General features: G+C 38.4%; 1 protein-coding gene across 6 annotated transcripts in view; it reads left to right on the forward strand.

The window, feature by feature from the left end:
- The window catches only part of LOC123313785 (transcription cofactor vestigial-like protein 4), a 30,724-nt gene extending 15,593 nt beyond the window's left edge, over nucleotides 1–15,131 (forward strand). For 3 of the 6 annotated variants that reach the window (XM_044898800.1, XM_044898801.1, XM_044898796.1), the window contains exons 3-4: nucleotides 12,399–12,764; nucleotides 13,678–15,131. In XM_044898800.1, coding sequence (XP_044754735.1) covers nucleotides 12,399–12,764; nucleotides 13,678–13,994 — 683 coding nt within the window. In that variant the 3' untranslated portion in view covers nucleotides 13,995–15,131. Of the gene's footprint in view, nucleotides 1–6,768; nucleotides 7,386–12,398; nucleotides 12,765–13,677 lie in introns of those variants that run through there. The other 3 variants (XM_044898799.1, XM_044898798.1, XM_044898797.1) reach the window with 3 other exon arrangements.

The raw sequence follows: 15,131 nt of genomic DNA on the forward strand, positions 1-15,131 counted from the left end.
CAAAGTTGAAGGTGGATCGTGACATTAATTATCTAATTATCTTGATCGCTCTACCACAAAAGAACCATTGTGCATTGAAAAATCCTAGATCTACCGTGTGAAAATTGCTTCCAAGTAATTTCGAGAGACCACGTCGAGTTGATCTGCGAATTGTGGAACCCAAATTGTTAATTAGGTACGTGGTTGAGAATTTTGTTCATGAGAATTGTTTGAATCTCCGAAAATTCTAAGAATTCATCGCGAATAGGTAGTTTTTATGTTTGCATCGACAGAATTTCAGTTTGAGATTGAAGATTTGTTTTGTCAGCTTTCTATGGGAGTTCATTCGACAAATTCCACGAATATCGATCGATTCTGGAATTATTCCCCGACTAAGCAGCGTTCTCGAATTTCCGCGCGTTATGAACTAATTTCGAAATGTATTCACTTTTTTACGGAGGTTCATTGTGACAAAATCGACCTCAAACACTCGGTTCACTGCATACTTAGCGCATATACTACGCGTTATTGAAATGGGGAAACTTGGAAATATTTGCGATCTCTGATCAGTTGACAGAATAGCTTTCAACACATCTCAACCAAATTTGAAAGGAAAATTGGACTGCAAGCTTCAAAAGAGGTAAATTTTCCATTGAAGATGATGACCGATCGGGAAGGCCAGTTTCTGTGTCAGTCCCCGAAAATATCAATTTATGACACGGTTTTATCAGATCGTCGAATTGGGCTAAAACGGATATCTGAAGCATTGAATATTTCATACGAACGCGTTCATCATATAGTTCACGTCAATTTGTACATGAGAAAAATTGCTGCAAAATGGATCCCCAAATGTTTGAATGTTGACCAAAAGCGTGCAAGGGTAGAAGCGTCACGTTCGATCTGTGCTCGATTTGAAAACGATGTAGACTTCTTAAACAGAATTGTAACTATGGATGAGACTTGGGTACATTTCTACGATCCAGTAACAAAGCAACTATCAATGGATTGGCGACACTCTAGTTCTCCAAGACATAAGAAGTTTCGTGTCCAAAAATCTGCTGGAAAAGTTTTTTTTTGGGATTGCCATGGGGCAATCATGATTGATTTTTTGGATAAGGGTAGAACAATAACCGGAGATTACTATTTGACTATTCTAGGGAAAAAAATTAGAGAGAAAAGGCTCGGAAAGCTATCCAAAGGTGTTTTGTTTTTGCAGGACAACGCCCTTGTACACAAATCTCATGGTGTCATGCAAAAAATACGTGATTTAGGGTTTGAATTACTAGAACACTTCCCTTATTCACCAGATTTGGCTTCATCCGACTATCATCTCTTTCCTCAACTGAAAAATAGTTTAAAAGGTCGTAAATTTTCTTCCAACGAGGAGGTAATAAAAGCTGTGGAGGTCTGGTTTGCAGAGCAAGAAGAAACATTTTTCTTGAAAGGTCTAAAGACGTTGCAGGTTCTCTGTAATAAATGTATCCAATCAGGAGGAGAGTATGTTGAGTAATAAAATATTTTGACATTGAAATTTAGTTTGCTTCTATAGTAGGCTAAGAATTTTTCAATATATCCTCGTATTTCTTCATTAACCCCCACCCATTCATCCATTATTATTATTATTAGAAGGTATAACTTCTTGGTGATGCTGATGGACCGATCTTCGGACCTGAGACAGTAACCAATACAATTTCTCAGGTCTTAATTCTTAGGAACTCTGATCTTCTCTTGGTGGTTCTCTTGAGTAGGTTGTTGCAGGATGTTGCATCCTGCTTCCTCCAGACCGGAAACTGCCGACTCAATTTTATAGGGTCTATCAAGTTCACATCTGGACCAAAGAAAGATCAATCTTTTCTCGTCCATCAGCTAAAAATACTGTCGCACACTTTGTTTCATTTCCACGTGCCAAACCCCTCTCTATCTCACTCTCTTCTTCTCGCTTTTCCCAGAATCTCGATCCTTGCGAAAGATCTTCGGGAAATGGGTTTCTCAACTCGTTCCTCTTATCCGCTGACGGCTCTCTCTCCTGAGAGTTGACCGAAGTTTGTTTGGGAAACATTTCGCGAGAACGCGTCCAGATCCCCTTTGGAGACCGCCGTTTTGTTTACACAGAAGGCCGGATCGATGTGCCAATGGTATTCCGATGAATCGTCTCGGCGGCACGGATGATCCACGGACCTTGCACCCGCCGATGCCGCCCGCGCGCGATCTCTATTCCGCAATTCGAGATGCGACAGGCTGATGAACCCAGATCTGTCGAAAAGCGTATTTTTTCCGGTTTTCCGTACGTGTGTTCTCAGCCCTCGAAACGTGTGGATTGAATCCGGTCATCAGCTGTTGGAAATGGGATGATAGAAGCTAGGAGCGCCACGAACCCTGTTCGGGTTTCATCTGAACTGGCCAGAGCCTCCGTTTCGAAGGAAAACGTCAATTTTTTTTTCATAAATATTTACGTATTATCAGAAAATTGTCAGAGGATGGCCTTGTGTCAGTGGTTCCTCAACCAATTCATACGTAACCTGAAGCAGTTTTTTTCCGATGAAGCCTGGTTAATAGGAATAAATTCGGACGTATACTCCATTCACTTTTATTTCAGCAGTCGGTTGGCCATGGAAATTTGACACATTTCACTCTGTACAGTACGAAAATGTGGGGTTATGACGCTTGTCAAAACATTTTTGGGTTTTAAATCAACGCTATGTTGCCCGTTCTACGTAAAAGTTTCTGTAATTACTTATTTTATCACAATGTCGAATCTCTTCGGAAAATATGTGAAGAACATAATTGAAGTTTATACAAACTGATTGAAGGCATACCAAATCCAGTTATTTGCATGGAAAATACAAGAGATCAGTATAATATCATAATATGCATTAGCTTGAGAAGAGTTAATGTTCGTTATCTTCTTTTGCTAAAGTTTGAATACGTTACATCAAATGTAGATTTCAAAAATATTAACCAAAGATGAAATGCATATGTTGCAGTGGTTGGGAATGGGTATCTCCCGAAGGAATTAACAGATAATTACAAGAATGTTAAATTCTTCAACAAAAATTATCTTGCATCAATGTAAGTAAAGGAATTGAAGGAAGTTCCAAGTCAAGATGAACTTCACCTTTAAACAAAAATTTCACATGAATAAAAAATTAACAGGACAACAGGGGCCTATTCGTGGCTGTTCATCTCAATAAATTGATATAATAATAATAATTGAGTATTTATTGGTACCTTAAGACATTTACAATGTACAGGACAAGTAAAATGAAAAATAGAAAAATCAATTTTCGGGAACTTATTCTACGATGACATTCATCGAAAATCCTGTAGTAAACTTTTCGCATTAATTCACTCAAACATAAAATTCTCAGATGCCACCACTTTTTTGGGTCTCCCAATAGAAGGAAATTCTTTGTCATCCTCTTCATTCACAATCTTTCTGATTGTGGAAATATTCAGCTGAAATATAAGTCGTTTAGATTCAGATGAAACACCACTTCATTCTCGATAAATTAGAATTGATAGAACTCATCATGCCTTTTATAGCTGAATTCAGTTTTGATGAATGCTCTAAAAGTTATTTTCAACAAGATGAAGGCAGAGCATAGATAAATTAGTATTAAATGTCCTTATATCTGGGAAATCCATAACCATTTTTTGTCGCTGTGTCTTGATTTAAATACTATTTTGTTATTTTTACACTAGGAACCAATTGTTTTAGTGAGTTTTGGCTGAGTTTTACTTGATTTCAGCTGAAGATGAGCTCACAGAAGTCGAAACAATGTGTTTTTTGTACAGTCACCATCCCTTGTGTTAGAGCATAGATAGTTGCAGAAACCAAAGCTTTCTTTTCTATAGGGAATATTTTTCTGGATGGACCAACTGAAACGAAACAATGAAAAAAAATCATTAAAGATGATCCGAGTTTAATAAACAACGATTACCATCGTAGGATGGCATTCTTGTCAGCGATTTCTCAACCAATTCATTGATATATCTTTCTCGATATGTCAACTCTCGAAATATAAGGATATGGAGCAGCCAATATCAAGAAAATAGCTTTGAAAATCGATGAACTTCTTCCACATCTTAGAATGGACTTTTTTTAAGGTTCGAACCTCTGGCGAATCCAAAAATTTCTTCATCTCAGAGGATGGTTGACGTTAGAAGAACCATCGTCTATAATTTTCACAGTTTTCGATCGTGACAAACGGAAGATTCCTTCAGGTCCGGCGTTCTGTAGTCGTTGGCTCGGCAACCTGTCGTTAATCCAGAAATCTCTCGATCGGAATTTGCCCCCGCCGCACGATCACGCGTCCAAGAATTCCAACAATGAAGATTATCGTTAAATATTATTACGTATTATTATTATTTTCTCGGTTCGGAACGATCGATAAAGCACGGACGGACCGTATATATGAAAGACGAAAAATAACACGAAAAATACGCCCGATGGGCGTTGAAGAGAGAAACGGAGGTAGAGAGAGAGGGGCGTCTTACGATATCGCCGCAGCATCTGGACGTAGGAATGCGAGGAATGAAAATCGTACGAGACGCGAGAAGAAGTTTCGCCGTGTCCTCGGGGGTCTTATACGGACGAAACGAGGTAACGGAAGACGTAGGTGGTTTTTCTGACGGTAGCGATCGCGCAAGAGGAAGGAACGGGGATTTATATACGTTCTATCTGGCTCAATTCTCGGAAAAAAAGCCGTGGAACAATTCGTAAAGCAACGCTACTCTCCGTTTGTAAGGGAATACGAACGTAAAGTACTGAAGTAGAGCAGTATTCCTGAAACTTATACATTGCGCAAAAAATTTAACGCACATTATGGAAATCTCAAATTTATTCTACAACTGAAGGTGTTCTCAATGATAATTATTTTTATCAGAATTATGCATGCATATGTTATCCACTTTCGACGGTTTTCTTCAATACAGATGTTTTTTCCCAGCAGGAATAAAAAAAGATGATATTATCAGATTTTGAATGTATTGGCTCCATTCTAAAATCGGTAGTTTTCGATCAATTCTGGTGATCAATAGTTTTTCTTTCGTTTGATTTTCTACACTCGATCGCTATGCAACGCGAAACACGCAATTTGACCCAAGAGGAATGTGCCTAAGCAGTAGTTTTGTGAGAAGAAGGGTGGACATACACAAGAATTGCAGAAAGGTTTGGAGTTTCCCATACAAGTGTGTCCAGAATGTTGCAGCAATTCAGGGAGACAGGTATGAATGTCCGAAGACCAGGACAGGGTAGACCACGGGTAACAACTGCCATTCAAGAACGTTACTTGAGAGTTTCTTCGTTGAAACAACGGTTTGCAACCGCTCGCCTCCTTCAAATTCAGCTTGAGCAAACTCATGAGGTGCAAATTAGCACTCAGACAATAAGAAATCGCCTCAGAGAATATGATTTGAGGCCTCGTGCCGCGGCAAGAGGCCCAGCTCTTAACCCAACCCATCGAAGGGCGCGCTTGGATTTTGCGAGAGAGCATATCCATTGGGAAGAGGCCGATTGGGAAAGAGTTCTCTTCACAGATCTAGATTCTGCCTCTACCATTGTGATCGACGTTCCCTTGTATACAGACGTCCACATGAAAGATATGCTCAGTGCAATTTCCTGAATACTACTGGTTTCGGGGGAGGATCGATTATGGTATGGGGTGGAATATCTTTGACTGCTCGCACAGACCTAGTGGTCGTTGATAATGGAGCTATGAATGCTGATAACTATATAAGGAACATTCTTGAAGAGGATGTAGTACCATTTGCCCCATACATTGGTGAAAATTTCATTTTTATGGACGATAATGCCAGACCCCATCGTGCGCGCATCGTTTAGGAGTACCTTGAAGAGGTTGAAGTCTCTCGAATGGAATGGCCAGCAAGAAGTTCAGATCTCAATCCGATTGAGCAGGTTTGGAACAACCTCAATAGAAGGCTGCGAAGTTCAGAAAATCATCCAGCTACTCTTAATGACTTAGGAATCCAACTCGGAGAAATCTGGGAAGGATTAGATTAGAACATTTTAAGATCACTCATTTTGAGTATATGAACCGTCGTTGCCGAGCTGTAATTAACGCAAGGGGTGGAAATACCAAGTATTAAATCACTTATCAGCATTTCAGTATTTTGAAAATTGTTCATTTCTCTTCTTTCACATAAGATTCGGTGAAATCCTGAATTTTTCTTCCATTTAATGTGTCTTGTTCTGTTCAAAACCTTCCCTAGAGAACATAAAAAATAGTTATGAAGTCAATGTAGAGTTAACTTTCATTAAAATTGAGATTTTCAGAATTATATTTTATTCAGATGACAATTCATTATTTATGAGGTTCTGTTATGGAAATTTCTCCCAAGGGGGTGCTTCTGAACTAGGTTGATAATAATGCGAATGTAAACTGACTCTGACGCTAGAAATTAGCGTGAAATTGAAGATGAAAGCTTCATTCCATTCATAGTTTGCTGAAAAGGATAATTTTACCGAAATTTACCCATTTTTTTACCACTGATTTCATCTGATACCACGTACCAAAGATTGCGACAGCATCATCGGAAATGAGGTGAGAATTGCGCAAAAACGATCATCGAAGATCTGCCGATCTTCGGTTATCCGTTCGCCTTCGATAAATCTGCCGTTGTTGTTATTATTTATTATTATTATTGATCAGCATTATTTGTTTTTCGTCATTTACCGATCTCGCGCGGATTTATTGGAATCGACCCGACCGACCATCGTCAGTCTAACGCCCGCCTCAACTCGACCTAGTCGAACAAAACAAAACGAAAAAAAAAAAAGTTCGTGATAAAACCGAAGAAAAAACGACCAACCCACGCGAACGACCTTGCCGTATAACTCGTCCACGAATAAGGACCGAATTCTTGCCTTATCTCTCGGATCGATCTCCTCTTCTTCTTCTTCTCGGTCGTCGTCGCGTCCTCTCTTCATCGTCTGGCTTTTTCTTCACGCCCGACTGGTTCTCCGTCCGCCGGATAAAAACAAAAAAGGCACCAACAACCGGTCAAAAAGCCGGTCGGGCGCGCGCCACTCTCGCCCCTAACGCATCCGGCCCGAAGGACCAAAATTCGCGGAGCCGGGGTGGAATCTAATTACGCTTACCTGGGCCGCGGCCGTTCTTCTACCTGTTCGCATCTTCGGTCTTATGAATGAAAGCACGATTTACTACATTTCGATCGTTTTGAATGGTACCGCGGCGCCTCGCGTGTTGTAACTAAGTGCGGGGAAGAGTCGTGAATGTGACGATTTTCGGGGTTTTTGGTCGGGATGGAGCTCCCGAACTTCCTGCAGGACATACTGAGGATGTCGTATCTGATGGGCGCTCAGGAGGCATATGGCATCCACAGGAAGGAGCGGAACGCTTTCTGGCAGCCGTGGATTGATAAAGGTATCGCTCTTATTCGTATTTTTACAACGCGTATTCGGAATAATTGCGTGTGTCGTGGAATTTATGAATTTCTGTTATTCTTATGGTCATTATGAAGAAACTGGAAGGCGTGGGTGGAATCTTGTGTTCGGAGAAGAATCAGCACGTCAATTGAGAAATATAATCCGAAATTCATTTCATTCTATTAAATCGTTTGTGAGATATAAGTGAAAATTACTTCTTCTAAGGATTTCGAACACCCAGTATCTTTTCAACCGAGCCTAGGAGGGTTTCTTTTTACCTCAGGAATCTTCTGTTGAAATATATGTACAATTCAAATGCTCACCCTGTATATGGAACTCCAGGAACAATGGAGAAATATAAATTTTCACTTTCGTGAATAATCATTGGAAAAATAAACAACTGCAGTTATCATATTCTGTCTGACTATAAAAGATATAAGGAATTTTCAGAAGTATCTCAAGAAAAAGATCATATAGGAACCAAAATTATGTATTTCAAGCTGTAAATATCGGTATCAACAGAGGAAATAATTTAAAAATATCGAGAAAAATATCTACTTTGATTCCGTGCTTGATTCGCTATACAGGGGGAGTTTTTGACTTGTACATATATTTTAACAGTAGATTCTTGAAGTCAAAAGAAACCCTTCCCTTACCATTTTTCCCGAATCGGCTAGGTTTGAAAGATACAGGCTGTTGAAAAACCATAAAAAATGCTATTTTTAGTTCTTTATCACAATATACCAAAAAATTCAAAGAACCCAACTCTTGAAACTAAGTTGGACGCTATCTGATGAATATTTGAACATTTTGTAAAATATAGGTATTCATCATATTTCCTCGTATAATACGCCGTTTTCGAGTAATTTGATATTTGAAAATTAAAAAAGTATCTGTGAAAATTGAAAAATTGGATACTTTGGCTGAATATAACTCTATTTAAAAGATCCGTAGATCTGAAGGGATGACTCATTATGAAATATTTAAGGCCCGTTTGCACCAATCCCCCTTAAAATGAGTACTTAACTAAGCGTAGCTCAAAGTTAATGGACGCTTAATTTTATTTCCAGTTGCACGACTGCGGCTTAACAGAATCTTAAATAAAGGCCCTTAAGTTTTGATATCTAGCGATATTTCAGTTTTTTATTTTGGTGCAACTTCATTCTAGTCCAATAAAGCCTTTTCATTGGTTCGCCGGTTCAAGATGTTCGTTGTAATTTCACTTACCTAACTTTATTGTCCTGTCAGTCAGTGTCAAGTAAACTATTATATTATTATCAAAGAGGGACAACTTTTTGTTGCTGAATTAGCATTATTATTGATAATGAAATGGATTGTCAAATATGAGGTTCTCGATTTTATTAGAAAAACCACAGTAGTTTATGAGTTCAACAAATTATTTTAGGTTAGAATCCCGCCCTTAAATACCTAAGGGGTCATTACAGGAGCGCTTAAATTTAATGCTAGCTTTAGCCGAATGTCACTTAACAGTTGGTGCAACGTAATTTAAGTTAAGGGTTAATTTTAACACTTAACACTAAGTGCGTTTGGTGCAAACGGGTCAAAATGGTTATATCTTTTTATCAGGTCCGAATCGGAAAAAATGGTATAGGAAGAAAGTGTTTCCTTTGACCTCAATAATCTACTGTTAAAATATTCGTACGAGTGAAGGACTCGCCCTGTATGTGTAATTATAGAAAATGACGGTCAAGTTTTATGAAAATGACGGAAAATTCTATGGGTTCACCCATTATTTCCTCGGGCAATTACTCCAATTATGCGCGAATGTTGAACATGATCGCTCTAGCTTGACTCAAAACAAACAGCGTTCGGCTAATTAGATCTGAGTTTGGTGCGATGCACCCGCCGATAAATTATGCTATCAAGGCGGCCAAGTCTACCAGGTGGAAAGAAAAAAACGTTACGAACCCGAACAGTCGAAGGACGATCTGGTCAAAGAGCGAATAAATGAAAAATCTAACAGACGCTGCTTATTTTTCACGTAGGTTCACTAATTTCAAAATTGGTGAGTATTTTCTCCTTAAAAGTCACTCACAATACACTTTAAATTGATAGGAATGATTTGAGAATTTGGGGCATTGTTTTCATCTCAAAATGAGATCTTTCAATGGGTAATTCTGTGGAAATTTTATTTGGTAGGTAGAGGTATATTCCAAAAAACCAGGATGGTACTTGATGACTCTATAATTGGTAGCGAATTATAGGTTAATTTGCCTGCTTAAAAAGCGAGTTATTTTTCAAAGTATCATCGTTACTTTGGCCTGTCCTATGAATTATATCAATAATAATTATTTTGTGTAATTTAGATAGCGTTGCTGGTTTTGTTAATCTTAACTGTTGGTATCTCATTATTTGTATCGCATATACATAACATACAGGGTGTGGCGTAATGAATGGATAATATGGAGCCTGCAGGTAGAGGACTCTATGGCCTTTCAGAAAAATATATTTTACGTTTAGTAAAAGTGCCTTGGTTTTCGAGATATTCGAGATTTTCGAAAATTCAAGAAAATCACACCCTTCGCCACTCTTTTTGCAGGCAAGACTCCAAATGAAGGAATTTTTTCAAACTTTTTTTTGGATAGTATTCCTGGATGAATGCGCTATCGAATGTAAATTATTATTTTTGAGGCGCATGAATAGTTTTTCATAAATAAAAGAATTAACTCAAATTTTCCGTTTTGCTTATTTTTTTTTCCCAAGTTCAACCCAGCGTGATGTGAAAAATAATATGGTTACCTGAGTGCCAAAGCAAGAGAAAACATGCCTGTTTGACTGAGATTCTGAAATGGTATAACTCACTCTATTTTCAGCATTAAATATAAAATAAATTTCTATTACAATGAGTCAAGGCAGAGTTTGACGTAAGCCTTTTTCTTTAATTTTTAGCAACTGAAATGGGACTTGCAAGCAGAATAAAGCAATTATTCATAAGAAGTTGTAGAGCATTTAGTACAGCTCCTGATGCACACTTTGAACACTTTTTGTAAAACTCGATTCAATTAAACATTATTTTAAAATTGGTTTTTTTCCCTCGTATTCTTTCATTATTAAGCCCTATAGTTATAAAGTTAATAATTGTTAAGCGAATTTCAAGTAACGAAGTGAATTTTAGCACTTTTGTAATTAAGAAAAAAAGCTGAAAATTAGGTAATTTTTTATTACATTGAGTCAAGACCCTTGTTACAAAAATGCTGAAATTTAATGCATAACTTGAAATTAACTTGATAATATTGATTTCACAACGTTGGGGTTCAATAATAAAAGAAAACGAGAAAAAATAACAATTGTAAAATATCGTTTCATTGAATAAAGTTTTACAAATCACAAATGATGCTTAAATTGGCCTCCATGGGTTCTGATACATGCTCTATAGTCTACACTTTCCAATGAATCATAGCTTTATTGCATAGATATCAACAATTTTAAAATGAGTGTCGTTGAATTGAATTAAATATCACAAAAGATTCTCTAAGAGGCCACCATGAGCTTCAATAAATGCTCAATACCTTCTTATAGACGATTGCTTCATTCTGCTTGCATTTCTCATTTTAGCTAATAAAAATTTTAGAAACACTGTTTACATTAAACTAGGACTCAACTGATTGCAATAGGAATTTATTTTGTATTAAATGCTGAGAATACAGAGAGTTATACCTTTTCGGAATCTCAATGAAACTGGCATAATTTTTTTTGCATTGGCTCTCAAGGAACCATATTATTTTTCACATCACGTTGGGTTGAACTTGGGAAAAAAAAATAAGCAAAACCGAAAAGTTGAGTTAGATATTTTTTTCATAAAGAACTATTCATGCGTCCCAAAAATAATGAATTACATTCGATAGATCATCTATCCGGGAATACTACCAAAAAACAGTTTGAAAAAATTCCTTCATTTGGAGTCTTGCCTGCAAAACGAGTGGCGAAGGGTGTAATTCTCGTGAATTTTCGAAAATCTCCAATATCTCGAAAACCAAGGCAATTTTACTAAACGTAAAATACATTTTTCTGAACCGCCATAGAGTCCTCTACTCCTAGGCTCAATATTATCCATTCATTACGCCACACCCTGTATATGATTGTTCGGAATAATTGGACATATCCTTGATAAGCTAAGTAAAAATCGTAATGGAATAAAATTTTTCTTGTCCTCAATTTTTCCAGCTTTCAAAGTTAAAATGTCACCAATAAAAAAACAACTCACTTCACTCAGAGGGAAAGTATTGTCCCAAGTAGGTAGATGAATATAATTTACACATGAGACAATTGAGCGTTTACATTTTGTACAAACAGATGTAAAAAACAATATACCATGAAAACATCGAAAAATCGAGCTGCTTTAAGCGATCATATTTTGATTGGTGTTAGAATTTTCGAGATCTGGAAGAATTAATCTCTGAAAAACACGATTGCAGTCACATTGCTAGATTTTCGAATAAATTCGGAATACTTGAATGGTAGCAATTCGGAGTTTCTCAAAACAAATCGCATATCCAAAAACGAATCGGAGAAGAACTCAGTTATTTTCTCAACGAGTAATTCATAGTGAAATTTTTTGTGTGTATCCCAACTCGATCGATACATATCACAGTTATCTGAAACCGTCATATCACCGCAGAAACTTTTGAATACAATCGCATATACATGGTTGATTATTCATGATTCAATGGCAGTTTTCTCCATGGGTCGGTCGTTCCTACAAAACGGTCATATTCGCTGATATGAACTATGTGTATGAAACACACGAACAATCTTCAATTTCTATGAAAGCTCGATTCCCAAAGTATAAAGAGAGAAACACGTGTCAATCCCAATTATGGTCCATTTGAAGAACGTCTTTAGATAACTCCGGAACCAGATGTCCAATTTTGATGGGAATTTCACTGGAGTGTAGAGAATTTATTCGAGAAGGTTTTCGTGTGAAATCAGTGATTTCGAAGATAGACAAAGTCCTTGAAGTTATATAATTCTCTTCCGTTTTTCCTTCCAGACGATTTCCCGAAGGACTGCTCGGGCAAGCACCTGTCCACCACGAAATGGAGGAGAGAGAGGCGGAGCCGTCTCCCGGAGTACTCCAGGACGGAGGGTAGGAACGCCGAAGGCACCAACCTGACGTCACCGCCCGAGAACCCCTGCTCGACCAACGGCACCGGCGCGAACGGGTTCCAATCGCGGGTGCAGCCGAAGGAGACGCCGCTGGACATGAGCGTCCGGCAGAGGGGGTTGCCGCCCTCTTACGCGCAGACCGTCAACAACCCGGGGTACAGGTCGAGCTACAGGCCCGCCACCCTGAGCAACGGGCCCCCGCCGCCACCCCCAAAGGAAGAAATTCCTGCAGGTGTGAATCGAATCAATGGTATAGCCTAGTTACTTTTTTTTCTACACTAACACTTTGATATTCCCACCGATCATCGTCGTATTCTTCGTTTGAATAACGGACAGAAAGAGATAGAGGGCGTTTTCGAAGGGTAGAACACAGCAAAATGAACGGTTTTACCAAAAATCTCCTCTGCGAAACTTTCAAGATGCGAGGTTGACCAGAACGTCTTTAAAACGTCGAAAATATACGGGAAAAACATAACTGAATGGCAGGAGTATGAGGATCCATGTTCTGAAAGAGCGTTCCAATTTTGGTAGAAATCGTAAAGGGGGTTTTTGAGTTATTCCAATTTTTCTAAAATTGTTGTTAACACGCTGCAGTTCACAATTTCGAACGTATCGAATTCAATTTCAGCAGAATCATGAGGATCCACGGTGTTAAGAAGCCTATTGATTTTGGCGGAAATCTGACAAACATTTTTAGAGTTATTCGAATTTTTCTCTAAAATAGTCGTGGACAATCTACATTTCGCAATTTTGGATCTATCCATGTGAAATTTCCGCACGTTGGTGATCATCGAAAACGTGATTCAACTGTCTTCACACGTTCCGCGTCTTCGGCCGTCTGCCAGGCCCGTACTCGAAATTTCATCGAAACGCATTGGACTTGAAATGGTGATAACTATTAAACCTTTGAAACTGACGATTTAGGCCCGGCTGTTCAATTCGTGATGAAAGTTAATCCTGGATTAATTTTGACATTTCCGTTCAAATCAGTTACGTTAATCCAGGATTAACTTTAATCTCGGTTTAAACCAGAATTGAACAACCGAGCCTTAGGGTGAATTTTTTTTTTTTTTTGATGAGTTGAATCTTTATGGAAAAAATTACTAACCATTGAAGAAATTCCCTGAAATCTTGAAAAAAAATTGACAGAAGCATTCTTGCAGGTATATCGATGTGCGATCCGATCATAGACGAGCATTTCAGACGGTCGCTGGGGGAGAACTACCAAACGCTCTACTTGAACAACAATTCCAAAGATTCCACGTTAGCGAAAACCCCCCAACCGGCGAATGCGACCGTTCAACCGATCGTTCCCAACCACAACCACCACCCCCACCACGACATTGGAGACCTGATGGACGACACCGGTCTGTCGGTCGACGATCATTTCGCCAAGGCGCTCGGCGAGACCTGGCTGAAGTTGAACAAGAAACAGCAGGAGATCAAGGGCGGTTCCGGCGACAACCTGGTCAGCATCTGAGGGGCCGTCGTCGTTCGCGATATCTATACCGTTTCCTAGTAGGTTTAAATTGAATTTTGATATGTATACCGTTAACAGATAGTTTGAAATTGATGTGTAGATGAAGTCAACGAAAAAACCAAGAATTGACCCGAGGGGTTTCGGTCTGAGTTGCCAGAATTGAAACGAGGTCCACCCTGTATACCGACTATTCAGATTCAGAAAAGTTGTGGTCCAAACGGCCTCCACCCTTGGAAGGATTGACAAAAATTGGTCCAAACGACCATCGCCCGCCCCGTTGCTATGTTATTTGAATGCGTCGCTAAGGATTTTCGCATGATTTTTCGATTGGTCGGAACCTAAGCGCTTTCTATTGAAATTTTCAATCAAATGTCAATGTTTTGACCTTTTAAGCATTTTTTCTGCTACTTCTCGGACGGTTTAAGGGGTTGAAGTGCCAACTGGAGATAATTATGTCCTTCGTGATTTGACATAGGTGGTCCGTGACAAAAAATCCCAAAATTCGCGACAGTTTTGGACGGGCAACTTGGGAGTCTCCTTAGGTGAGTGCTTTTACTCGGAAATGAAATGTTGAAAGTCCTCCCGAATCTTAAATGAATTATTTAAAGATTTCTCTCGAATTAGTTTGGTAGTGCCTTACATGGTTTCACGCGTTCGCGTGAAATGTAGAACTGAAGTTCTTCTTTGTTCGTAGCATCAGGGATTTTCTTCATTTTTCGTTTTACCTCATTGTTGGCTAGTTTTATCGTTGGTTTGTTCTTGATCGGGGCATATCAGAAGTTGGAATTTCCATCGGAATTGGATTTCCGAAGATACGTATTGTCTATCAGATATTTCATTTTTTGTTTCTGTAAGGGGAGTCTTAAATACGTATTATACATTATTCATTCCTATACTTTTTCATTTCCTCTTGTTTATTTGAGACGTGATTGTTTTAATTTTTGTAAATAACAAAACACCATCAGGTAATCCTCAATAAATGTAGATGTATATAATTTTTAATTGTATATAATGTTATGATTACTCTTATTAATTTTTATTTATGTGGCTAGTTCTATCTTTTATGTTTATGTAAATAAGTGACCAATGTTATTTTATTATTATGTATATTCCTTTGCGATATACGTAACTCACTTA

This window comes from Coccinella septempunctata, chromosome 5 (genome assembly GCF_907165205.1).
Source record: "Coccinella septempunctata chromosome 5, icCocSept1.1, whole genome shotgun sequence".
NCBI classification, from domain to species: Eukaryota; Metazoa; Arthropoda; class Insecta; order Coleoptera; family Coccinellidae; genus Coccinella; species Coccinella septempunctata.